This window comes from Thalassophryne amazonica, chromosome 15 (assembly GCF_902500255.1).
Source record: "Thalassophryne amazonica chromosome 15, fThaAma1.1, whole genome shotgun sequence".
In the NCBI taxonomy this organism is placed as follows: Eukaryota; Metazoa; Chordata; class Actinopteri; order Batrachoidiformes; family Batrachoididae; genus Thalassophryne; species Thalassophryne amazonica.
In genome coordinates, this window is record NC_047117.1 from 4,749,999 (window position 1) to 4,776,374 (window position 26,376).

The window sequence follows — 26,376 nt, forward strand, 5'->3', positions numbered from 1 at the left end:
GGTTTACCTTTACAAAAAGATAATTTTTCAGTTAGTGGTTTAACAGTGATCAAAGCTAACTTTTTGGTTAGCTGTGCCCACCACTGCAGACAATGACCTCTTTGAGCCATTGAAGTTGGTGTATAGAATGCCACTCCACAGAATCCACTAAAGTACTGAATGATCTGCTGGTGAAGGACTCAGATACCAGCACAGTCCTGCTACTGCTGGATTTCAATGCAGCAATTGATATGGCTGTTCATAATATATGAGGTCTGTGATAAAAGTAACAGACCTTATTATTTTTTTCAAAAACCATATGGATTTGAATCACGTGTGATTACATCAGACATGCTTGAACCCTTGTGGGCATGTGAGAGTTTTTTTCACGCCTGTCGGTTACGTCATTCGCCTGTGGGCAGTCTTTGAGTGTGGAGTGGTCCACCCTCTCGTCGTTTTTTCATTGTTTAGGAATGGCTCAGAGACTGCTGCTTTGTTTGATCAAAATTTTTTCAAAAACTGTAAGGCACAACTGAGTGGACACCATTCAATAAATTCAGCTGGTTTTCGGTAAAAATTTTAACGGCTGATGAGAGATTTTGGTCTGGTAGTGTCGCCGTAAGGACGGCCCACGGTGCCTGACGGCGATCTGCGCTTTGAGGCGGCAGCGTCTCGCCGTTTCCACATTTCAGGCTCTGTTGACCCAGTAACTCGTCAGAGAACAGAGAACTTTCAGAAGAAGTCGGCATGAGGAGTTTATTCGGACATTCCATTGTTAACGAACATTTTGTAATGAAAGAACGTGCGGGCAGTGTTGTGAAAGTGTAGTGACACGGACCCACAACAGGGGGCGCAAATGAACGGTCAATAGATGAGCCAAAAAGTAACAATTTAATGTTGTGAAGGTGCACAACGAATATACAGACAATCTCAGAATATGATTACAGTCAATCCACAAAGGTGACGTGTGGGCAGGCTCGAGGATAGAAGACGTCTGTCCTGAGAAGAGCCGGAACCACACGATTTCCGCCGCCACCGAACCTGGTGAATACTGGAGCCGCCAAGTCCCAAATTCCCAGGTGATCACCGTCCCCGACTGTCGGATCTGGTACTGCTAGCGAAGAACAAAGACAGTCAAGTGTGGGTGTGTGTACACCCCGTAACAACAACGGTGGGAATGCCACCTCCACCTCTAACACAATATTCTGCAGAGTACCACAGTGATTCCTCAGGGGAAAAGAGTGCCGTCCAGCACTCACTCAGCTTCCACAGACAGAGGGACCGGTACTCCTGCAAACACTCACAATATACAGATTATATTGTAAAACACAAACGGCTGAGTCTATTACCTCCAAAGAAGTACGATATCTCGGCGATGAGGAGGAGATGACGTCTGGGTTTTATGGAGTGCGATGATGAAGAATGAGTGACAGCTGTCAGGAATTAATGAGTGACAGCTGTCACTCCCGGCTGTGTCCGTGGCGGCAGCGCCCTCTCGTGCCTGAAGCCCGCACTTCAGGCAGGGTGCCCTCTGGTGGTGGGCCAGCAGTACCTCCTCTTCTGGCGGCCCACACAACAGGCAGAGTCGCATGTCGGGCCAGACCCGACCGCGGGTGGTCACGACAGGAAAAACACCTCCGTTGGAAACCTTAACGGGCAAGTTGGAACATGCCCAAGCTGTTAAACAATTTCTCAGTTACTCACTTGTTGAAAGCCATCAAAAGCCGCCTGAATTTTACAAATGTTTTTCAACACGGAGGTGTTTTTCCTGTCGCGGCACACAGATTCGCCGAGTCGTCACGGAAACGACTCTGCAAATTTGCGCGCACGTCTTTCATGTCCTTAAACAGTGGAATGTCCGCATAAAGTCCTCATGCCGGCCTCTTCTGAATCTTCTCTGTTCTCTCACGACGTCCTGGGTGAATTAAGCCTTAAATTAGGATGTTTTCAGGTCGAAACAGGCCGATGATGGCGCCTGGAAGCGCTGCGCGATGTCCTGCTCTGTGGGAAGTCAGCGACAGAAACACCCCATAATCTCTCATCAGCCGTTAAACTTTTCACCGAAAACCGGCTTAATTTCTCGAATAGTGTCCACTTGGATATTCCTCACAGGTCCAGAAAAAATGTTGATAAAGCAACGCGCGCCGTCGGCAGCGGCTATTCAGACAAAGAGATTCCGACGGGCAGGGTGGAGCACTCCTCACTCAAGGCCTGCCCACAGGTGAATGACGTCACCGACACGCGTGAAAAAACTCACGCATGTGCACGAGGGTTCAAGCTTGTCTGACGTAAAAACATATGAATCAAATCCATTTATTTTTTGAAAAAAATAAAAAAGACCGCTTTTTTCATCACAGACCTCGTATTGTTGGATATGCTTGTAAATGATTTTGGTGTTACTGGTCGGGTTCTTTCATGGTCGACAACATATTTATCTAACCAATTTCAATGTTTCTTGTATAACAACATTACTTTGAAACTCACCCCAGTAAAATATGGGGTATCGCAGGGTTCTGTATTGGGCCCTCTGCTAATCTCTCTTTTCACAGCACCTGTTGGACAGATACTGCAATGCTGTGGAATTACTTTTCGCTGTCATGCTGAACACTCAGAACTACATGCCCATTATTACCAATAATCTCTTTCAAAATATGATTTGGGAGGAATGTCTGGAATCAGTGGAAAAACTGGATGTCTTGTAATTTATTACTTTTAAATACAGACAAGACTGAGATGATGGTCCTTATTCCAGCAAGACACAGACACCAGTTTGATCAGCTAAGATGAACATTCTCTTCATTTCCTCTTACCGAGACCAAGATGGCAGGACTCCCAGAATCCCGGTGCTCCTGTAAATGAACGAGAATCACAATTCATGACCAATAAAAACCTGCCTGTCGTTTACTAAAGCAGAGGAGCAGTTGGAAACAGGACTTACTCTTCACAATGACTGCAGCCTTGCTGGTGGCCGAGCCGTGCTGGTTTACTGCCACTGCACTGTACTCTGCAGTATCACTCACCACACACCTGAAACACGTACAGCTTATTTATGGAGTAAATACTGACTGGTAAGTTAGTTAAATTCAATCAGAGACATGCACAGTTGGGAGTAAGTCACTGTCAAGTCATTCTCAAGTCATCAATCTGCAAGTCTCAAAAGCGCTACATGAATGCAGTCCATTTATTTATTTCTTTAAGTCTCAAGTCAGCTTGCAAACAATAAATGGACAGCATTTATATAGCGCTTTTTCCATCTGCATCAGACGCTCACAGCGCATTACAATAATGCCTCACATTCACCTTGATGTGAGGGTGCTGCCATACAAGGTACTCACTACACACCGGGAGCAACTAGGGGATTAAGGACCTTGCCCAAGGGCCCTTAGTGGTTTTTCGGTCAGGCTGGCACTTGAACCGAGGATCCTCTGGTCTCAAGCCCAACGCTTAACCACTAGACCATCACCTGCCCTAAACAATTGGTGGTCATTATGACTTGAGACTTGGCTTGGGACTTGCTGATTCATGACTTGAGAGTGACTTGATGGTGACTTCGTCCCACCTCTGGAGACAAGTCAAAAAAACGACTGGTCACCGGTAACCACCAGCAAAGAGTTTGTTAGATATTTTAACTGTTAGTGGGCTAGCTCAAAGATTTCAACTGATCGTCATCAAATCAGTGTGAATAAACAACCTTCAAACCTATTAAATGGTGTTAATTTGAGATCAAGATATTGATTTTGGATTATTTAATTAAATTACAAAACAGAAAAAGAAATATCCCCAACCAACAGACACAAGGATCTGGATTTCTTAGTGAAATTTATATTTGCACAGGAAAAATGTTAAGGTGGATTAAAATGATTTTTTTCTGCCACTAGATGGCACACTAGCTTGATTTTCACCACAAAAACAAGGGTTCCCTCCTTGCCCACTCCTCCTCAACCCCCCTCATTGAGCAGAATGAATGGCAGTTGAAGCATTTAACTGTCTAATGGTTCCCTATGAGGAAAAGTCAGATGTATATGGATTGTATTCTGACCACGTTCTTTGTCAGAGACAATTATCTGCCTCTAAGTACAGTGGCTTGCAAAAGTATGCAGCCCCTTGGTATTTCATGCATTTTAATTTGTTTATGGCATTTCAAATACAAAAAGTAAAACAGGCTTCTCAATATAAAAATTTCTAAAATTATCTTCCTTATACTCAAACTGAAAGTAAATCTCTTGATATAACAACTTGATATAAATTAATTAAAACTATAAAAGCCAAATGATGGGTTGCATAAGTAATCAGCCCCTTTGGTAAAACACCTGTAAATAATCACTTTAAGACAAGTCAGAGGATGGATACATGAACATTTCCAAGTCACTGAATATGTCTTGGACTTTATTTACATCAATAATGAAGAAAAACAAACGGTATGACACTCTGTGGTCAATCTGTGTGGAGTAGACAGTTCTCAAAAACTGAGCGACTGTGCAAGAAGGAGAAAGAGTGAGGAAAGCCACCAAGACATCCAGAAGAAGTTACAGGCTTCTGTGGCTGTGACTGCAGAAACTGTGCATTTTGTATCTCCAGTTATACAGCTTCATGATGAAGAGGTACAGAGGAGGGTTTTCTTTCACCAAAACATTAAATCTAGTCTTGCATCTGAGATGTACCTTCTGGCAAATTGTAGCTGAACTTTCAGTTCCCCCCCACCCCATGCCAGCCATAATCAAACTTGGTGAACAAATTTTTACATTTGGAAACTGGTGTCACACTTCTTTAATGTCAAAAGAAAAGGATTTCTGGACTTTGTGTGATTGTGGATCCTGTTTAAGTGTCAAACGTTCGACCTCGTCTGCTGTTTATGATCAGTGCTGTTTGATTATCGGACAAAGAACTCATGTGACTCTTTTTGAAAAATTATCTCACGGGTTTGAAAGAAGACACTCGCGTCACGATCAGGATTCAAGTGAGCCTGAGAGGGTGAGAATAGAAGAAATGTGACCTCGGACCCTTGAAGGAACTATTTTAGAAAGGTGATTCATTGAGTCAGCAGAGAGGCTTCGTTTTATATTTGCTTCTCTGTTCTATACCGCTCAGCATTTCACTCTGAAAAAATAAAAGAAATCTTTAGTCATATTTTTGAAACTTTTTATGGGCAGAAGTGCAGTGACCTCAGTGACCCAATCACAGGTTGTTGGTGGGTGGGGTGGGGTGCGGGGAGTTGATGGAGGGAGAATTTGTGGTTTGAATGACGCAAAGGTCAGCACTCTGAAACCAACAGCTGAGGAGCCTCGAAGATGATGACAGACCTGCAGATAGTTTCGTCTCTTACTCTTTTAATTTCGTCTCTCACACTTTTATTTTGTTTCTGGACATCTACAGTCTGTTAAATTTATGTAGAATTTTGTGCATTTTATTCATTCAAATGTGTTTTTTTTTCATGCAGCTTATTGTGGATTTTATATAAACAAATTGAATTTGTCTGAAGTACGATTCTTATTACAGTTACAATGTGAAGTGTTTATGGTTCATCTGATGTTTGTGCTCTCGCTGACCTTGATATTGTCTCCTGACATCCGGATTCTTATTATAATCATGCGATACGTTTCAGGACGTGAAGTTCCTAAAGGTGGGTCTGACTCAGGAAATCACGTGTTAATGAACCATGTGACTTGTAGACAGAGCGGGTGGCAGGATAAGTTAAGGTCAGGTTTGTGTGTTTGCAGACGAGGGGTTGCTCCCTGTTTAAATGTGGACATTATAGTTCAACAGCTTTGTGTGCGTTTAGTGGTTTTTGTACAACTTTTGAGCTGGAAACCATCAGCTGTATCTGGCAAACACTGATGAGGCATACTTATTCCTTAGTACTGCGATCATAACATATACCAAGTTTTAAATTTCAGATGCATTATGCGTATCACTTTTAAAAACTGTAAAGGTGATATGTCACTTTATTTATTAGTTTTTTGTTGTTGCTGTTGTTCAATAACAAGTTGCAGTTTTGAATAAATTTACATCTTTTAAGATAAATTCCAGAGAAGTTTGGAAGCAAAGGATGTGTGCATGTATGTCGGAGTCAGAAAACCTTTTTGACGTCTGGATGTACCTACAGTATATGCTGTAATCAATAATGAAAGCATATTCCTCTCCACCGTACAATAAAGTAGTTAGTTATTTTGTACCAACAAACAGAAAACCTTAAAAAAAAAAACCTGGAAATGAGCAAAAATTTAGACAATTGCAGGTTCTACAATGACAATAAAAAACTAAAATATTTACAGATGATTTTATTTCAGGTTACATGGATTTCAAAATACTTACTGAAGGAACACAAGGCAGCTCCTTGGATTCATCTTTGTGATGTCACTAAGTATGTAAATGTATAACTGCATAACTGTACTGGATAACTGTATAATGTATAACTGATAGAATTATTGAACAACCAGTCACCTTTGTTGTGACAGTTTTGCTCAAAACACACATATATGAACAAAGGCAGATTCACACCATATTCTACACACTGGGGGGTGTGTGTGTGCTTCCTTTTGCCCATCTACACAGCTTTTTTGTCACATGGAGAGACACTTCATGTGACTCATTGGAATCTGTGCCTGTTGCCGTAGCTAAACAAAAGCTAGTTGGGCCAACAAGCCTAGAATCAAATATTCTGCTTGTCTACCGTCAAATTACAGTACAGAAGTTTGAAATTCAAATATGTTCCAGAAGTGATGTCATCAGGAAATGACAGCGCTCTTTTGATAGATTTGACTTGTGTGGATGAATTGTTTTGGTGTTAGAAATGGTCTTTACAATCACAACAGCAGTGTAACATGAAAGATTTTTTAAATATATATATATATATATATATATATATATATATATATATACACTGCATGTATAAATAAATTAAAAAAAATAAAATGTGTAGTGCTGTGCAGAAACACCACCCACTGGGAACTGCAAGACAGAGACCTGGTACATTCAAAAGAGCATATTTGTAAAATAATATAACTCACCAATTCCAGCTAGATGTCTTGTGTCTTCAATAAATCCATAAACATTTGAATAAAATCCTTCGTGATGTGAACTTGGATGTCCATGTAACAAAAAATAAAATGCTCCTGAAATTACAAATTAAAAACTCTCCATGTGTGTTTTTCCACAACTATTTTCTTTGTTTGTAAGGCTAAATGAAAACAAAAAAATATTTTCAGGTCGATGGGACTGTCCTTTTAGTTATTTTTAGGAGCATTTATTGGCATGTTTCAGTAGGATCCGCCACTAATAGACACTACAGCCCCTCCGCTCCAGCTTCTCTGGCCTGTATGACTGTGAGTCAAAGATAGTCAAGCGGAGAGATGGCAACTACAGTTAAGAAGTTGCAGCTTCAGCAAGTGATTGAACGAAGTCTCTGTGACATTCTGTCACTGATTTATTAATAACAATATGATGAAAAGTAGATTCGGTTGCACCAAATCTACTGAGTGAGTCGGTGGTGAAATGAAATCAAACTAGTTCATCCCTGCAATGGAGAAGACAAATGCAAAGGATGCCATATGATACAACCCCACTCAGACGTTAAGTTGTTTATTTTTTTTTTTTTTTAATGGAGGTTATAACGAAGCCTGGAAATTATTATGGAACTAAAACAAAAGACGGGTTCTTTACAGATGATACATGGTCAATTTGTACAGTGAACGATTGCCACTTCATAACTGTTATGTAGAGTCTTGACCCCCATTTTTAAAAGGACACTTCTGTAGCCTCTCTAAATACACCACCAAGAAATAGTGTCACTCAGACCACGCGTTCATTATTTGTGCAAAAATGAAACGTTTCCCCACGGACATGCGGACAGATGCATAGACGGGGTGAAAACATAATGCGCCCCAAGTTCGAGTGGAGGCAGAATAAAAATCAGTGCTGGTCTTTGGAAAGGCTTGAACCTGCTTTGTGAGGTGATTTAAGAATATTTGTGACATACCTGCTAATAATCAAACTGTGGACTCCATATTTGCCTTCTATCTTGTATTTTCCCGGAGCGCTCAGCGGGTCAACGGGAACACCTCCTTTATACCTGAAAAGAATCAGCAGTTCTGTTCAATTCTAACACAAAATATTTTTTTTTCAGTGAAATGAAACAAAGTCTTATTTAAAAAAAAACAAAAAAAACAAATCAGCAGTTATTTACAAGATATTCTGTGAAAAAAATGTAATTTACTTTGACAGTGGTGACGATCACTAACACTTGGGTGCACATGGGATACAGGGTGACACCCCCCCCCCCCCCCCGCCAAATAAAACCAGACCCCATAAAAATTGTAATAAATCAAAGACTTCAGTGTGTGTACGATTATTCCCCAAAGTTTCAGTTATCTTGATCGCTTTGCGTAAAAGTCATGTTCTTTCAAAATTATGCTCAAAATGCTTTTCTTTGTTGGTGAAATACCAACAATCATCTTCCCCAAAATGTCTTAGTCAACCAAGGAAAAGACATTTTGTCTGTAGGCCTATTTCACCAACAAAGCAAAGCATTTTGAGCATAATTTTGAAAGAACATGACTTTTACGCAAAGCGATCAAGATAACTGAAACTTTGGGGAATAATCGTACACAGATGGAAGTTTAAATTTGCTGGACCTTTGCAGGATTTAGTACAATTTTTATGGGTTCTGTTTTTTTTTGGGGGGGGGGGGGGGGGGGTCACCCTGTATGTCCTTCTAAAGGTGACAGAAAAAGGAAATATTCTGACCATTTAACGATGGGCCTCGGGTTGCCCTGCACTGTGCAAAACAGCTTGACAGGCGTTTTCTCCCACACGGTGTGGGGCCGCAGGGCCACCAGAAAGTCCGGAAGCCTCGGCATTCCCTCCAGCAATTCCACTTTCCTCATCATCTTCTCCTGAACCTGAAGAGACGGAAGCTTCACTGTATATTTCCAAGAACAACATTAATAACAGAGGCAGGTCACATCCACAAGGTTTCTTTTCAAACAAAAACACTTTTTATTCACTGCAGTTATTGTTAATGAAGTGAGAGACTTCCTGTCAACACAGTGGACATCTGCTCACAGAGCACCTGTAAGGTGGTGCCATCCACGACCCGACAACCTGCGCACTTCAGGAATCGCCAGCAAATCTCAACTTTCTAGAAGAATTTAAAACTCCAACAGCCAAGTCAGTCTTGAGTAGTGAATGTCCGGAACTGTGATGCCATCGGAGGCCCAGGAAAACACTGTGTTGAACTTTATTCAAGGTTTCTTCCCAAATAAACAACAATTAAAAGTAGATTACAAGAATAACAAAATCACCAAACGTTTTTCTGACATCCATAATATTGTCCATTCCATGACAACTCAGGTCTGGGAGCAAACTAACTGGTGTTGTACATCGCTCCATCAACTGTACTATGGAACTGCCTTGTGTCCAATATGGCAACCACCCAGGTAGACAATTGGTCCATCCCCACCTTTGGTAAGTAACCATCTATCTCCTGCAGCCAGGTGAAATGTAGATTTGTCCCTGACCCTCTCCAGCCGCTTGGGTCCAAAGGTACCAAAGCTGCTGGTTTCCACAACCCAACCCAACACCCAGTCCATGCAAGAACTGAACAGTGCAGGAACCAGAACATATCCCTGAGGAACACCTCAAAGTTTGATCCCAACCCTCGGTTTCAATTGTACACGCCTGCGTAGATGATGATGTTTCTTATCAAAAAATATCTGGGAGGGAGATGTTAAAGTTAGAGTGAGGGTAGCTTTAGTTTGAGGAAACGTAAAAGGTAAACTGCATTAATTAGCAATCGAGAACTCGATATTTATGAAAAAAAAACAACCCCAAGTTATTCAAAGTGGCAGAGTTAAATCTAACACTATTCAACTCTGCATAATATTGCATCATCTGCATAAAACAATCAATTAGTGTTAGATTCAGCTGTACAACATCAATCACACAGATTTAACATTTACACTGTTTTTAATGAAACCATGAGGTCGCTGCAGTGTTAATTTAACACTGCAACATTTACTGCGTGTCAGAGTACGTTCTGGAAAGGTTTGATCGCTTACTTCTCTCTGTATAGCAAGACTGTCCACTTGGGCCTTGGTGGCCATTCTCATCCTGTGGAGTTCCTCCTGGATCACAGCCAGTCCCTTCTCAACATTGGTGGACACTCGCTGGTACTCCTCCGTTTCCTCAGTCGTCCTACCAACACGCAACTCTTATTAACAGACTGAGCGTCTACTCACTGCACCAAGGGCTTACATTTTATTTTAAATGCACAGATCTGTTTGAAAAGGTTTGTGCACCTTTTTAAAATGACAAGTACACTTATAAAAAAAAAAAAAAAAAAAAAAAAAAAAAAAAAAAAAAAAAAAATCATGCAGTTTAAGCTCAAAGTCAGAATAAAGATTTTGTCTGTCAGAGGTAACAAAGGCTGCTACTGGAGGTCACCTGCATGTTTTCCACATCTCTCTGCTGCAAACATTGTTGAGTATTAAAGTCAGGTGTTTCCTCGTGTCTGATTGGCTGAACTCACCTGACTTAATTAGCAGTGGGTGGAGCAGAGAGAGCTGGAAACATGACCTTCAGGAGCAGAGATGGTGACCCCTGATGTCAATTATGCTGTGGAGGTTGTGCTGTTTGACCAAAGATGTTACATTTACACTCCCCCACACCCCCACCTCACCTTTTCTAGGTGTCCATGTGAGATTGTGGTTTAAAGATATGATCTACAACAAGCTGACACTGTGGGTAGGAAGGAAGCACCGGTGTTAACTCACCTCCGGCGGAACACCGGTATGGTGTAGCTTAGTTCCTCCATAGCCTCTGTATCCTGGGTCTGCGCCTGGCTCTGGACTTGGCTCAGTGCTCGACTCTGCACTCTGCTCTGGACCTGGCTCTTCACCCGGCTGTGCGCCCGGCTCTGCCCCCAGCTTTGCACCTGGCTTTGCATCAGGCTCTGCACCTGGCTCACCGATCTAGAGCTCGACTTTCTGTCGAGAGGCAAGTCCATTATTATAAAACAGGCAATAAAATAGAAAGAAAGAAAGAAAGAAAATAAGAAAGACAGAAAGATAGAAAAAGAAAGAATGAAAGAAAGAAAGTTCAAGACCAGGCTTTGGGTGTTTAGTTTTGCAGCGTTTGCATTGTTAAAATGGTCTGAGAGCATCTCCAGGTCTTGTTTGAAGGACAACAGTGTGGTCCAATCATCTTATGAAAAGTGGTGCTGAACCATATAAACCTTTAGAACTCTTGTCCTGGTGGCACCGAAGGTTCCAGCAAGTTTATACCTTTTGTGATAACAGCCAATATTGTTTAAATGGTGCAAAACCAAGGATGCTGTGGACGGTCACCAGTCTGCAGGTTTTAAGTCCTACAGGTCAGGAGGTGATTTTTACTGGGTGACGTCCTCCGTTTGGTAAAAGGAAAGACGTCACGTTTTGGTTGGAACAAAAAACCTTGAAGTCCTTCACAGCTACATCCATCATCTCAGCTCGAAGATTTCAGTTAAATCAAATGATTAGCAATTCTTTCTAACAAAAATTAAATCATTAATAATTCATTGCAGACGAACTCTGCTTTTGTGGGTTAGTATGAGCTGTTATAGTCCAGATGCGGTACTCAGAGTTTGGTTTGGAGTGCCCCAAATACAGGATAGAAGTAACCGTGAGGTTCACCTTCATTGCAAAGTACAGACTACAAGCTAGCAGAGCTTTCAGCGGGGGTGAGTGGGAGCGCGATGATGTTCACCTCAGCCGAGTGACACAAGCTGCAGGACCTTTGGACTCCACGATAAAAAAAAAAAAGTAGACTCCACCCGGGCTGATTCAAGGAAGCAATTCTAAAAAAGTTGCCTATAAAAAAAAATGTTTGTTTTTTAACCTCCACCAAAGACATTATGTTGTCACCTGGGTTTGTCTGTTCGTCTGTTACCAGGATAACTCAAGAACTAATGAACAAAGTTCAATGAAATTTGGTAGGCAGACGGATAATGTTCAGGGAAATAAGTGATGTATTTTTGGAACTGAGGTCCAGAGAATGTTTGGCATACAGCAACATTTATCTCCAAAAATTGTAAGAGGATGTTGAGGAAATTTGGTGAGCAGATGTGAGAGATTTTATTTTGAATTGGATCCAGAACATATTTTGGATCCAGTACAAGTTTACGCATTTAGGAACACGTGGCCTTGGCAGGAAGGTTTGTGCTCTTCTGGCATTTAAATTTATAACATAGAAGAGGAGTCACTAACGTGACCATCTTGATTGGGGACTGACTGATCAGAGAGCGTCTGAGCTCTGATCGCTCATTAGACTTTCTGTTTGTTAATGAGCGGGAAAAGACTTTCTGACATGCCAAAGTCACACGGTCATTTCCTTTGAACAAAGTAAGGTTGTAATTTGAAAAAAGCTTATGGCCCGTGCAGCTTGTTAGCTGATGATGTTAGTTACTGATTAATATCACTTTGAGTTCATCAGTGAAATCACCTGCTGGAGTCAGTGGCTGCAAAGAAAACTTGCACCCTCTCAGCCCTTTCTAGAACAGTTTGGACACCACTGTGTTAGAAGATGGCAGACAGGAAAGCAGACACACATCCAACATGAAGAGAAGCTCCCGGGTGTCCTTCTGCAGCAGCGAAGCGGCTAAGTGGCGGCTAAATGTCACCTTCATACCTTTGTGTCTGCTGCTTGACAACATGCCTAGAGCGAAGAGACGCATAATCCGTTTGGACTTGGCTCTCATACTTCTTATACCAAGGTTTGATTTTGGAAGCCATGATGGGAACACTTCAAGGAAACCTGGCCGACACCACCAGGGGGAGGCAGAGAGCAAACACTTATTAGGACTCAGCATTAGACAGTTTTCCTGTTTGCAATCGGGTCCAAAGACAACAGGAAGTCAAGCGTGTTGACCGCCTCACAGTAGGACACAACCACGTCACAGTCTGTCAAACATACAAATTAAGGTCCGCGTCCCCAAATACGGGGATGGAGAACGTGTGCGTGTAAATGTCCATCCAGCTGTGGACACCATGTCTCACAAATTTACCCAGTGATTATTTTGAACTTGATTTTTTTGTAGGGCAGGTTTTGGGACTCGCGTCAATGATTAGAGGTTGTATTTGACCCACATCCGGGTAGAACCTGAAGACGTGTTGAGCAACAGACTGAATAAAATTCCTCACAACGGTTTAATGTCCAAAATATCCACGTCTTTGACTTTCTGGTTCCAATCTGGTTCCACTACAAAGTCAGCTGGATCTGGACTTCACTTTCAGCGAAGTGTTGCAGAGTAAAAATCGGTCAGGAGCGTATTCTGGACATGCTAGAATACACTCTGTGACTCTAAAATTTGGCAATGGGTTTTAAAAATATGCGTCACAGTGGTGCCAGAGAGGTGTCACAGACAGAATCCGCACTATCTAAATGCCAGACAAACAGTGGCAGACAGTTGCACAACATTCCTGCCACAGTCATGTATCTACTGAGAAAATTAAGACAGTCTCATAAGTTTGTGCTACATACCCATGACATTCAACAACGATGGTGCCGCCAGCGTGCATACGTTGGTCCACAGTGCCTTCGCAAACATTACAAAATAGTCATATATGTGACTGCTGCATTACTTTTGCAATAATTAAATAAGAAAATAATATTTAAAATCTGCAACCGTATTCTTGAGGAGGCTGTGGTGACTGTCGGCAACCCTCTGAAATTGCTGGCAGTTGTATCTCAGTGTGACTGTGCTGGAGCTTTGCTGGGACTCTACTCTTCACATCCTGGCCGTTGTGAAAGTTGGACTTTACGTGGCTGTCACACAGTGGTAAGACTTTTCGCCCTTTACAAAAGTCACTGACCATCTCTGCCACAGCCCCCTTAAAAATACAGACTGTGATGTTTTGGCAAAAAATAAAGTTGCTGTCACATATATAAGGCTGTTGTTTTGATGGCCGCAAGGCACTGTGGCACATATGCACACGATGGTGGCACCACTGTTGTGGGATGGTCATGAGTATGTGGCATGAATTAATAACACAGTCATCCTTTTTCAGAAAATCACGTCTGTGGCACATATGTCTGTTTTCCCTCCAAAATCATTGTGACAGTCAGTGACATATGTATCTCTGTGGCCCCCAGTGGCCCCACTGTGGTACTTCTTTAAAAGCAATCACCACATTTTTAGAGTTGCAGGAGTGTTTTGAATACGTTCAGGATACACTCTGGAACTGATTTTCAGCCCGTGAGACATCACTGACACCCATTTTATCTACGACACTTGAGGGAACGCGACACGCACACACACCTGCAACAGTCTGTCCTGAACCTGTGGCAGGATGTTCGTAACCTCCGGTGGGAGTGGACCCTCAGCTGCAACATTTCTGTCTCTGCATATATGAAAATTCTTTGTTGTTGTTTGAGTTTTTTATTTTCTTTGTTTGACCAAAGCAAGTGGTCCCCCACTGATTCCGGTCTGCTTGAGGTTTTTTCATTAAAAAAAAATAAAATTCTGAGGAACTTTTTCATTAGCACTGTTGTCAATGTGCTTGCTCATGGGTTTGGGAAGGTTTAATGTTGCAATTTGGTGTGACGTAAATAAAATGAAGGCCTCAAAATGCAAAATTGAAGACTTGATTTATTCTTTTATCAGTTTAGCTGATGGCTCCCTTAACAGAATTCAAGCCTCAAAAATAATCAGCCAGTTAATAAGACTCCAGGAGACTGGGGGAAAAAACAAACCAAAAAACAGCAAAATCACAAAAACAAATTAAAGCAACAACACTTTCAAACACCCTTTTGCACAAAACCATCATAACTTTGACAAATATATGATTTTTTTTCCCTCTGTAGTTCCTCAGATCCACGGCTTCTCTGGTTTGATCTGTTATTTAAGTGTCCAGGCTGGTTTTGTTCTCTCTGTAATCTCTCTGATAACATTCCCACTGCACACTGCCGTTAGAAATCCTTAATAAGTTGGAACGTGTTGGAGGTTTTTCCAGCACTCGAACAAGAGCTCAGCACTTTAAATGTTTCAGCTCTGCTATGAATAGCGTCCAGAGTCCGAGGAGTCCATGACTGGACAAAAACCAAAGAAATATAAATCAACTACACAAACGTTTCCTGGAACATGTGACTGTCACAATGAATAATCACCGAAAAAGCAGAATGAATTATTTGGAATTAAACATCTATTCTGCACTGTCACGACATTATTTTGTACTCGAGTCACCAACTTTCAGGGTGCAGCTAATGATCTCTTAATAAAGAGATACAGGAAGGAAATGACAACATTTTCACACATCGTTTAACGGGAATACGTCACTGAAGCTACATTTCCTCTTTTAAAGGTATAATTGAGAAAAGTAACTCACCCGAAGAGATGAAACCAGCACAAAGCGGACGCACACCAGCCTGATGCCGCTCGGGAAGCACCTGCTGATGGTCACAAAAATATTAGCAGCCCCCTGAAGGAATGTCCTCGCCCGTCCTCCCCATGTATGGACGCACTTAAGACTATATATAGCATTTACGCCCAATTTTCCCTCTCATTCTGTCACTTTGGGGAAAGACTGTGTGCATCCACAGCTAAAATAATATAAATTTAATTGATAAAGTTTGTTTCTCAGAGGAACATCTTAGCCACTGAGACAATTTAATACCAAGATTTTACTGAAAGTCTGAAGACTAAATGAGAGAAATGCAGGAAGAAAAAACAAAAACTTTTTTTTTTAATTTAACTTGTTCTGCAGAGTTATGAGATGGCAGAAAATGTTGTAATTTGTAATCATATTTAATCTGGATTGTACCCATTGTTTTAAGACAGCAGATTGTCTTTATAAACAGGATTAGAGGCACATCTCCTTCTAAAAGGAGCAAACAGCCCAAAGAGGAGATGTTTGAGATGATTTTTCTGGTGGATTTCAACAGGAAGAGCCGTCTGAGACCTTTTTAGGGCTCCTGAGACGGCAAGTCCTCCTTTGCCCAACACTTGTGAGCAGCAGACTATTTTTAACCGGCTGCTCTGATACAGTGATACGCCTGATTCTTACTGTACAACCTCCACTGCTATTTTTAATCCAAGCAAGTCTGTTAAAATCACCACAGATAAAGGAAGACGTGACCTCTCTGTGGACGTGATCGAGCTCGGGTTTGTCCAAATGACCTCCTGCAGCTCATGTTTATAGTCACACAGCGTCACGTTAAAACCCACTAAAAGCAGCACCTGCAGAGTCAGGACTGTGGTACTGATTTGACTCCTCACAATCAGAAGTCACATCACACACGCACATTACAAACTCTTAACCAGTAAAATTCGACATATTTTTATGATTTATTCTACTATCCCCTGATAAAACTCTTGTGTTTCATTTATTTTTAAAAGCCTTTTTGTGCATCCTCACTGTCTTTGTCCATGTTATTCTTGTTGTTGTTGTCGTGGACACTGTGTTCATCTTCATTTGTCACCGTTTGTGGAAATGGTTGGCCTCGATGTTACCCCCTTAATTCTTGGGGTGAAACGTGTGGGCAGCAAATAGCTGCTGCAGTATTAACACATTCCACTTTCTCTGTGTGACGAGCCAGCTGGGACTCATAATCAGAGTTTTACAAACAGACGGGAATCATTCAAAGCTGCAGGAAACGAGCAGCTCAATAAACTGTGTCGGGCTCATTTATTCATGAAAGATTAAACTTTTTCATAATGGCTCAAAAAATCAGTACCTTCTGCAGACGCCCTGAGGTCCGGTGGTGCCGGAGCTCCAACCCGAAGAGGATGAGACTCCACAACTGCCCTCGGACAGGACGCAGGTCCATCACTGGTTACTCCTCCCACTCACAGCCGGGTGGACTGAGGCGATGCAGGTGAAGTGTCGTGTCCAAGTACAGAGACGGGCAGCCTGACCGGGCATCAAACGCAGGTCTGTGCCTGACAACAACCACACGTCAGTCAATATATGAACAGCAAAAATGGTAAATGGACTACATTTATACAGCGCTTTTCCATCTGCAGCAGACTCTCAAAGCACTTTACAATAATGCCTCACATTCACCCTGATGTCAGGCTGCTGCCATACAAGGCGCTCACTGCACACCGGGAGCAACTAGAGGATTAGGGAACTTGCAAAAGCGCCCTTAGTGATTTTCTGGTCAGGCCGGGATTTGAACCGAGGATCCTCTGGTTCCAAGCCCAATGCTTAACCACTAGACCATCACCTCCCCTAACTCAACAACTCAAAGTTAGTGTAAATAATAAAATGGACTTTTACTACCGTCTGTCTCAGCCTGCTCTTTCAGTCCAATGCTGCCCTCTAGTGTCCATTCATGGGGAGTTACACTGGATCTATAAAATCTGAGCTGATTGATTTGTTGAGGTCAAACAACTACAGAGATTCTATTTTTGTGCATGGTTCATCACAAAAAAACTCACAGAAAAACAGTTTTTCCGAAATTTCCCACAGGTTTCTTCAAATAATTAGTAAACAAATTTCATCCTAAATAAACAGATTAAGATTAAATACCAGAGCCATAATGATTAACTGATTATTAAATTGGCTATTAAATTAATCTATTTTGGTAACTGATTAATCATATTCAGTCTTGAAAAAAATCCAAATTCTTTGATTTCAGACTTTTAAATGTGAATATTTCCTGGTTTATTTTCCTCCTCTTTGGCAGTTAACTGACCACTTTGTGCTTTGGACAAAACAAGACATGTGAAGGCATCATCTCTGGGAAACACAGAACAACATTATATTGACTTAACAACTAATTGAGAAGATAAATTAAAGAAGTCTATAAGCTAATGAATAAATTATTAATAAATACAAAATAATATAAAAATAACAATAATTCAGGAAAACACTGGTTGGTTGCAGCCCAACCTGAATCCACACACTCATCTTCACCTAACTTTAACTGATTTTAAACTCATAACAGCCAGTGTTTCTACCAAAGTTGAGCAGTCGCTGTTTCTCTGCAAAATCTCAAATTTTATCAGATAAATTCATCTCATTTCTAGTTAAAATTTGTAATTGCACTTAAAAATTTTGTGAAGTGAAACAGTCTTGGAAACATTTTGTTTTGAATCATATCTGAGATGAAACAAGTTTTTTTTTAACTGCTGCATTATTTGTAAAAGTTGTCAGATTTCCTGATTCTCCTAAAATAAAGCCAAAAATGAGTTTTCACAGATCTAATTTGAGAAATTTCAAGAAAATTTTCAGTTGTTTTAACATGAAAAAAAGGTGTCATCACTTGCTGACAATCAGTTGCTGTTTGAAGCTGAACTCTGACCCTGGAGGACTCTGGGGGTCTCCTTCTGGACTCTGGAGGTCTCCTGCTGGACCCTGGTCTGGTTCCAGTCCACAGACCCAGAATGCAGCGTGTTTGATGTGCGAATAAAAGTGATTATTGGGGCATAATAATGCGATGAGCAGGCTTGTGCAGACTGGTGATTGTCCAGTGACTTTTTGTGTTACTGCAGACATTATTAGACCGTGTCAGACTGTCGGAGCAAAAACAAACAAACACACAAACAACCTGCAGTGTCTGAACAGTGTGAAAACGTTACGGCCTCGTTTGGTCATTTTCTGTTAACTCCTTTAATTCTGCACTCAGTGTGTCAAATATGTTTATTATAAACACACTAATACTGATAAATAAACCTGGATTTTAAATTGTTATTGTTGCTGTTTTTTTTCTTGCCTGAACAGGCATCGATTAAATGAGCTGAATGTGAACTGGGTTTGTGTGTCAGTGCTTAAGGTCACCCTGAAGCAGCCATGACAGCAGACAGGATGTGGTGCCGTGCGGCGAGCGGCCTCCTCCTCCTCCCTCCGCGTGCACCGCTGCATCATCGTGACGACGCCCCCATCCTGCTGCTGTGACAGGAAGAGACAGAAAACACACCATGGGTGGGGGGGTGCAATCCTAAAACAAAAGATCAAAAGATATAAAATCAGATATCACAAAACACATTCTGTCTTTCACATGCAAAATAATAATAATCATAATAATGCTAAAAAACATTTGGCAAAATATTCAACATATGAACTATATATATATATATATATATATATATATATATATATATATATATATATACATTTTAATCTAAAATAACTGCATTGAGTGACCCGCTTCATTTTTTAAGCTACATTTCTTTTAGATGATCAGGTTGTTTAATTTGTTTTATCTAAAACCCTGATTTATTAATCACTACTGCCCGCAGACAAGCTTTGTGTAAACATACAGTGCTGTGCAAAAGTTTTAAGCACTCCTGAGAAGGATTTTTCCTCTGTGGGTCAACAGTGGAATTTTTATCATCTAAACATCCTTTCATACAGAAAAGCAGCAGCCACGCACATTAAAAAAAAAAAAATAAAAAAATCAGCACATTAAAATGTAATAAAATTTTCTAAAATGATACTTTTTTTAAACTGGTGTGAAAACAGTATGCATCCATACTGTTGCAACAAAAATGTAGTTATTTTTTAAAAATAATTAAAGTAAACTGATGAAATTACAGCCCACAATATATATATATATATATAAAAATCAGTTAACACAACTGCAAAAACTTCAAATACAACATGATTTCTTATTAAGTGCAGGAGAACATCTAAAAGAAATGATGCATTTATCAAGCTGGCTGGCGGTTAAACATTTGAACTTCATCAGCAGATTTTCAGCATTTTTCCATTCATTTCCATGCGAATAAGTTTGTTTACACACACACACACACATATATTTGTGTGGTAAACTTAAGCGTGTGTAACATGTAAAAAGACGTGCACATGCATGTGTGCACATGTACTCTGTGTGTGTGTGTAATGTAGGATAAATGGGGGATGTGGATGTTGAGGCTCTTCATGTCACTGAGTCAGTGGACAGGTTGTTTTACACACAGCATGATGACGCTGTGTGTGTGTGTGTGTGTGTCTGTGACCATGTAAGGCCAGAATCACTGAGATTTGTTGCATTGTGTTCACATGGGAGCTTTTAGTCATGTTGCGTTCAGTAACTGAACAGAACATTCTGAAATATCATTTTTTTTCAAAAATATTACCTAGTTTATAACACTGATCATCCATCCATGCTTACTTCAATTAAGGGTCCCACTGCCTATCAGAGCAGTCGCACTGATCACGTGAGAGGAAAATACACAAAAACATACTTGAGGGGGCGTCTGACTACATCACAAACTCAACTCAAACCAAACACAGTTGAACGACATTTTGTTGCTTCCTGTCTAACAACGCAACATAAAAAGTAAAATATAATAAAATTGTATATACATGCACACAACTTAAAATAAGTGACTTTTTCAAAGCAGAATTTGTGCAGACTGAATCATAAATATAATCGTGGCAATCCTTCAGTGTTGAAGAAGATCATCTATCAGTCTCCCAGACAGGATATCCACATCCAGGGTTGATCGAGAGACGGCACAGCGTGGGGTTTGTTTCATGTGGGAATGTCGTTGCATGCTGACAAACACACAAGCTTTAACAGATCCTTAGCCTGGTCTGATGGCTGGGAAATCCCAGATGTTGAGTTACCATCCATCACCTCCTCCACCAGATCCACCATTGAGGACTTCTTGTTTCACCAGAGCCCTGTTAGCCATCTCGTGTTCAGGGTTCCTGTTGGGCCTTCATGGTGACCAAAGTGGCCACGGGGCACACAAGTCCCCACTGTATTTCACCCCAATGAGCAATCCCCTACTTGATCCATTATCCATGTGTCACCACATGGACAAAGGGTTGGATTTTGACCCCCCCCCATAAATACAGTATTGCATGAGAGACTGCTGGCTCAAGAGTTGGACAGTCTGATGGGATGGGGAAAGAAGCTGTGGATTAACTTGGTTGTCCTGGTTTGAGTGCTGGGGCCATTTTTGATATGGTCTGCTTTGGTCAAGCAGCGCTTGTGTGCAACATCCCGGATGGAAGGAAACAATTTATCAGCCGCCCTAACTGCTCTCTGCACAGACTTCTGGTCCCAGGCTTTGCAGTCCTCAGACCAGACAGAGATGCAGCTGGTCAAAACTCTGTCTGAAGTCTCTGAGCCCAGCAGGTGCTGCGGGGCTCTTTGGACCAAGAATGAAGTATCTGAGGACCAGCTCAGACTGTCTGCAATCTGCACCCGCAGGAACTACATTCACATGGTACCATGTTACAGAACTGTGATAAAGAAATAAATACATTCATATAAGATAATATAAGTGAAAAAATAAGATCCAAGGCTGTGCACCCTGTTGGATCAGGACAAATTTCACCTTGTGGACTAAAACAAAATGTACTACTGTTAATACTGTTACTGTTCGATTTGGCACAGGTTTTAGGCCAGATGCCCTTCCTGATATAAATCCAGTTGTGCACAGGAACACACACAGCTCCTAGTGGTCCAATGCAGTCTCCAAGCCAAGTCCTATTCAGAACCCACTCTGTCCCACGGGATCAGGAGCCCGTAGAGCAGAAAGGCTCCAAGTACAAGTAGAGCGAGTAATGAGATTAAAGTTAAAAAATGTCTAAAATTATGCTTTTAAAACCCACTGTGACAAGAAATCTGGACAGCACAATATAAGTTAAATAAAAATATATAATTATAAACCAAAATAACAGGATACACACAAATGGGCGCCTTTTAGGATAACAGCTAAATTATAACTGAGTGTTCAAATCAAACACCAAACCTGTGGAGTGACACCTGGATAACGGGTTGAGTACGGGTCGGCCTGTTGGGGTGAAATATCTAGTCGTAGTTTGTGTCCCGCAGTTGCTATGGTAACCATGAAGGCCCAACAGGAACCCTGAACACAAGAAGGCCTCAACGGCGGATCAGGTGGAGGAGGCAACGGTTTGTAACCCAGCGGCCATGAAGGCGGATGAAGGCTGAAGGAGGTCAGACCTCACATCGTCAGGGATTCCCAGCCGTCAGTCCAGGCTGAGGATCTGTCATGGACCGTGCGTTTTGTCAGATGCAACAACATTCCCATATTAAACAAACCCATGCACAGGTGTCTCTAGATCGACCCTGGATGTAGAAGACCACCATCTCGACCAGGAATCAACCAAGAGACAATCTTCCTCACCACCACTTGGAAATTATAACTTTCATAGTTTGTTTCCTTTCTGTTGATTAAATTCAATAATTAACAAACAGTAAAAGTAAAGGACTATGTGATGCAATAAAGTTATGAAGAGCAGCCCATCCTCAAAAAACAAACAAACAAAAAAAAACAATAAAAAAACAGAGTGTGTACAAAGGAGATTAGTGAAGGAAAGTCAACAAGACACTGACGAGGAGGTGAGCACGGGCAGCGGACCACAGAACCACTGGAAACATCTGTTTTCACAGTGGGTTTAAAGGACAGAATTTTTAAATATTCATAGAAAAAAAGTTTTAATTATTATTTTCTTTTGATAAGCTTGATGTCATAAAAACAAAGCGTGACATCACAAAGGTTTCACATACTTCAAAGTGCAACTGCAATAAAAGTGTCTCGACTGAATCCTTTGGACGTCACATGCTGCCATTCATCTCGCCGTCAGCTGATCCACGGTGTGATGCAGCGAGAAAACTAACGATGACATCACTGCATGGGTGCCCCGCCCCCCTGCACGTCCTCTCTGGGCGCCATGGCAACATGGAAGACTTACCGGCGTCGTGCTGCTAGGAGAAGAAGAGGGGCGGGTTATCGTGCAGAACCAGCTTCCTTCTTTATCTGGATCTCTCAGCCCGTCACAGACCTCCCTGCAGGAGAAGCCCCCGCCTACACCTACCCCTCCTCACATCCCCTCCCTCCCTTTGGCAGACCCACCTCAGCCAATCAGAGGCCCTGCGTGGGGGCTGGGAACAACACAGCCACCATTCCTGTGCAGATCTGCTGCATCTCCCCAGAACTAAAGGGATCGAGCAGCTGAGAGGGAGGAGACACCCAGTGCACTTGTGTGTGTGAGGAGAGCGAGAAAGAGTAGAGGCTGTGACAGTGTGCACTTCCCTGCAACACACACCTTCTCTAACCTCACAGCGGCGGCCGGTCTGATCGGGCCTGTTTCTCTCCTCCACCTCAGGATCAGCAGGGATCAGCGTGGGGTGTGAAGGACGAGACCGGAAAGCTGCCCCTCGATTCCCTCCTGAAGTCCTCAGCTGCAGAGAGGATGATCGCCGCTCAGCTCCTGGCCTACTACTTCACAGAGCTGAAGGATGACCAACTCAAAAAGGTGAGTGACAGCAGGTGCAAGCTGCACCTGTGGAAGAGGAGGAGGACAAGGAGGAGGACGAACGTGACTACAGGCCCGTGACATTGACACGGATGTCCTTGAGGAGGCCCGTGGACAGCGGCGGTGGTGATGTCGTGCAGACCTGAAGCACACAGGTGTATGAGGAGCTCCTCCATCTCCTCCTCCTCCTCCTCTCTTTTCACACTCACCGTTCTCGTCTCCTGTTTCACGGTCTCCTGTCACATTGCACCAACACGAGCAAACAGTCTCATTACGACATAAACTCAGTCATCTGATCCGGCCTCAGCTTGGGTTCTCGTAGCGCTGATCAGACCGCAGCAGCATTACGTATATTTGATGCCCACTTGATTCAGAGATTCAGGAGTCTGAGGAGGAACCCCGGCAGAAACCGGTCCAACCAGGCCAGAGAGGTCAATACGGGAACGCCATAAAGGACGATCCCGTGTCCTCCAGGATGGGGGCTGGGCCTGAAGCAAAAAACTGAGTTAATCAACATTCCAGTGCTCCAGAAACCAACACAGGAATGCAATACTTAAACTGGGGGGGATCAGACTGGATTTGGATGATTTGATGCAGATTTACACAAATTAGGGAGGATAATAGTAAAGGGACTTTTATTTATATAGCGCTTTTCCATCTGCATCAGACGCTCAAAGCGCTTTACAATAATGCCTCATATTCACCCCGATGTCAGGGTGCTGCCATACAAGGTACTCATTACACACCGGGAGCAACTAGGGGAACCTTGCCCAAGGACCCTTAGTGATTTTCCGGTAAGGCTGGGATTTGAACCGAGGATCCTCTGGTCTCAAGCCCAATGCTTAAATATCCACTTCAGGTTTGCCTCTGCTGAAAAAAAAGACAGTAATAAAAATGAAAGCTGCAATTTGAACCAAGTTTTATTTGATTCCATCACCAACTAAGCTGTGAGAGAGCACAGCGAGTACAGCAGTACAAACACAGGTAGAAATCTCAGGGGGGCAGAGCGAGGCATGACCCCCCCCAGCTGAGTGTTGTCCATCTCAATGGGCCTCATCTGCTTTTACAACTGAACTCATTTTTTTAGCGGGCGATCGATCAGACCAGTGATTCCCCTGGTGGGTTGTGAAAGTACTGCAGGTGGGCATTGAGAGGAAATTAAAAATAAAGAAAAATGTCTTTGATTTTCAATTTTGTAAAAAAGTTTAAAATTACCCACAAATATTTCTAATTTTTTTAATAACTTAATTAGAACCAGTGTTAATTCTTTATTTATCTGGCCTAGTTTGACATAATATTAATCTCATGTAATGATTTGATTACATACGTATTTAAACATTTGAACATCCAGCCAGTAATCCAGGACATGGGCCTTCCTACAATAGGGGACAGTGGGGTTTGGTTTCACCACCAGATATCACACCGGAACAATGCAAGACATGATCAGCAATTCAATTTAAAGTATATTTTTCTTAACACTGCTGAGTGTTAATTCAGTGTCTTTTTTTTCTGTACATATCTAATAAGAGGACAAGTTTGGACACATTTTTGGTGTCCCACTCAAAAATTGCTCGAGAAATATTTATTTTTCTCCCCATCATAGAAATTAATGTTGACATAAAATGATATAAGACTCAAGCTACAAAAAAACAAAATGCCTCAGTGGGATCATGCAAGTAAATACACCCAAATGAGAAAAGGTTGGGATGATATGTAAGATTTGATGATATGATATGATGACAATAGCTGGCTGGGCCGGTTTTTCCGGCCATTTTTTAAAACATACATTCCTGCATATCAGCCCCTCAACACATTAAAAAAGTTGGGAATGGGCAATTTAGGGTTAGTAATGAGGTAAAAATTTTATTAAATAATGATGTTATTTCAAACAGGTGATATCAACAAATGGTTGTAATCATAAATAATCATCATCATCATTTTTGGTACAAAAGCAGTGTCCACAAAAGGCTGAGTCTTTGAAGAGCAAAGACGGGCAGAGGATCTCCAGTTTGATCACAAATGCATAAGAAAATTCTTGAAATGTTTAAAAACAGCGTTCCTCAAAGAAGGATGGAAAGGGATTTGCATATTTCTCCCTCTACAATGCATAATATCATTAACCAATTTAAGTAATATGGAGAAATTTCAGTGCATAAAGGGTAAGGGTGCAAGCCTAAGATGAACACTTGTGATCTTCAATCACTCAGACAACAATGTATCAAGAACCGTCATTCATCAATAGCTGATATAACCACAGAGGCAAGAGATTGCTTTGGGAAACCTTTGTCAAGCACTACAATATGGGGTTACCTTCACACATGCAACTTGAAACTTCACTGTGGAAAAAACAAGCCTTATGTTAACCTTGCCCAGAAGGAGCATCCACTTCTCTGGGCTTGGAAGCATCTGGGTTGGACCATCACACTGTGGAAACATATTGTAGTCAGATGAATCAGTACTCCGGATTTTTTGTTTTTAAGAAATAAGCGCCATGTGCTCCAGACCAAAGATGAGAAGGACCACCTGTTATCAGCAACAAATCCAAAAACCATGGTCGGTCATCATATGACAACCCAATACATTGAGGAGATCTTAGAGCAAAACAATGCTGCCTTCAAGACGACATCTTTCCCAGGGATGTCCGTGCTTTTTTCAACAAGACAATGCAAAACCATATTCTGCACACATTACAAAGACATGCCTGCAGAAGAAGAGGAAATGGGTACTGAACTGGCTTGCCTGCAGTCCTAAACTGTGCCGAGCAGACAATGTATAGAGAATTTTGAAAGGGGGGTGAGGGTGGTGGGAGGAGCTACAACGGCATCCCCATACTGTTGCACACCTTAAGACATGTTTTCAGGAAGAATGACGCAAAATAAAATCTGAAACTCTTTGTTTGATATCAAGAACAATATGTGTCTTAAATGTTGTGAGAAGGAACAGCAACATGACAAAGTGATAAATGTTTTCATGTCCCAACTTTTGTTGGAATGTGTTAAATGCAGGAATGGATGTATTTTAACAATAAAATGACTAAATAAATAACTTTTTGAGCAATGTAATTAAATGACTTTCTCCATGCTGTCGGCAAACAACAAAGCAAAATCCTGTGTGATGTCACAGAAACATCAATCCTTAGAAAACCTGCAATCATTCTCACAAGGCTTCATCAGCAACTTGGTCAAAT

At 41.7% G+C, this 26,376-nt stretch overlaps 2 protein-coding genes across 12 annotated transcripts in view; one reads left to right on the plus strand and one right to left on the minus strand.

Annotated features, from left to right (window-relative positions):
- myom2a (myomesin 2a) overlaps positions 1–18,750 on the minus strand; it is a 54,931-nt gene extending 36,181 nt beyond the window's left edge. For 3 of the 9 annotated variants that reach the window (XM_034187892.1, XM_034187889.1, XM_034187888.1), the window contains exons 1-8: positions 15,336–15,446; positions 12,640–12,765; positions 10,749–10,961; positions 10,035–10,170; positions 8,722–8,876; positions 7,955–8,047; positions 2,918–3,006; positions 2,790–2,828 (exon numbers count right to left, since the gene is read on the minus strand). In XM_034187892.1, the coding sequence (XP_034043783.1) occupies positions 2,790–2,828; positions 2,918–3,006; positions 7,955–8,047; positions 8,722–8,876; positions 10,035–10,170; positions 10,749–10,961; positions 12,640–12,743 (829 nt within the window). In that variant the 5' untranslated portion in view covers positions 12,744–12,765; positions 15,336–15,446. Of the gene's footprint in view, positions 1–2,789; positions 2,829–2,917; positions 3,007–7,954; positions 8,048–8,721; positions 8,877–10,034; positions 10,171–10,748; positions 10,962–12,639; positions 12,766–15,335; positions 15,448–18,731 lie in introns of those variants that run through there. The other 6 variants (XM_034187893.1, XM_034187894.1, XM_034187887.1 and 3 more) reach the window with 5 other exon arrangements.
- Positions 18,751–22,789: 4,039 nt separating this feature from the next.
- The window catches only part of LOC117525937 (hexokinase-1), a 47,621-nt gene continuing 44,034 nt past the window's right edge, over positions 22,790–26,376 (plus strand). Inside the window, exons 1-2 of one of the 3 annotated variants that reach the window (XM_034187899.1) lie at positions 22,790–22,922; positions 23,040–23,189. In XM_034187899.1, the coding sequence (XP_034043790.1) occupies positions 23,127–23,189 (63 nt within the window). In that variant the 5' untranslated portion in view covers positions 22,790–22,922; positions 23,040–23,126. Of the gene's footprint in view, positions 22,923–23,039; positions 23,190–26,376 lie in introns of those variants that run through there. The other 2 variants (XM_034187901.1, XM_034187902.1) reach the window with 2 other exon arrangements.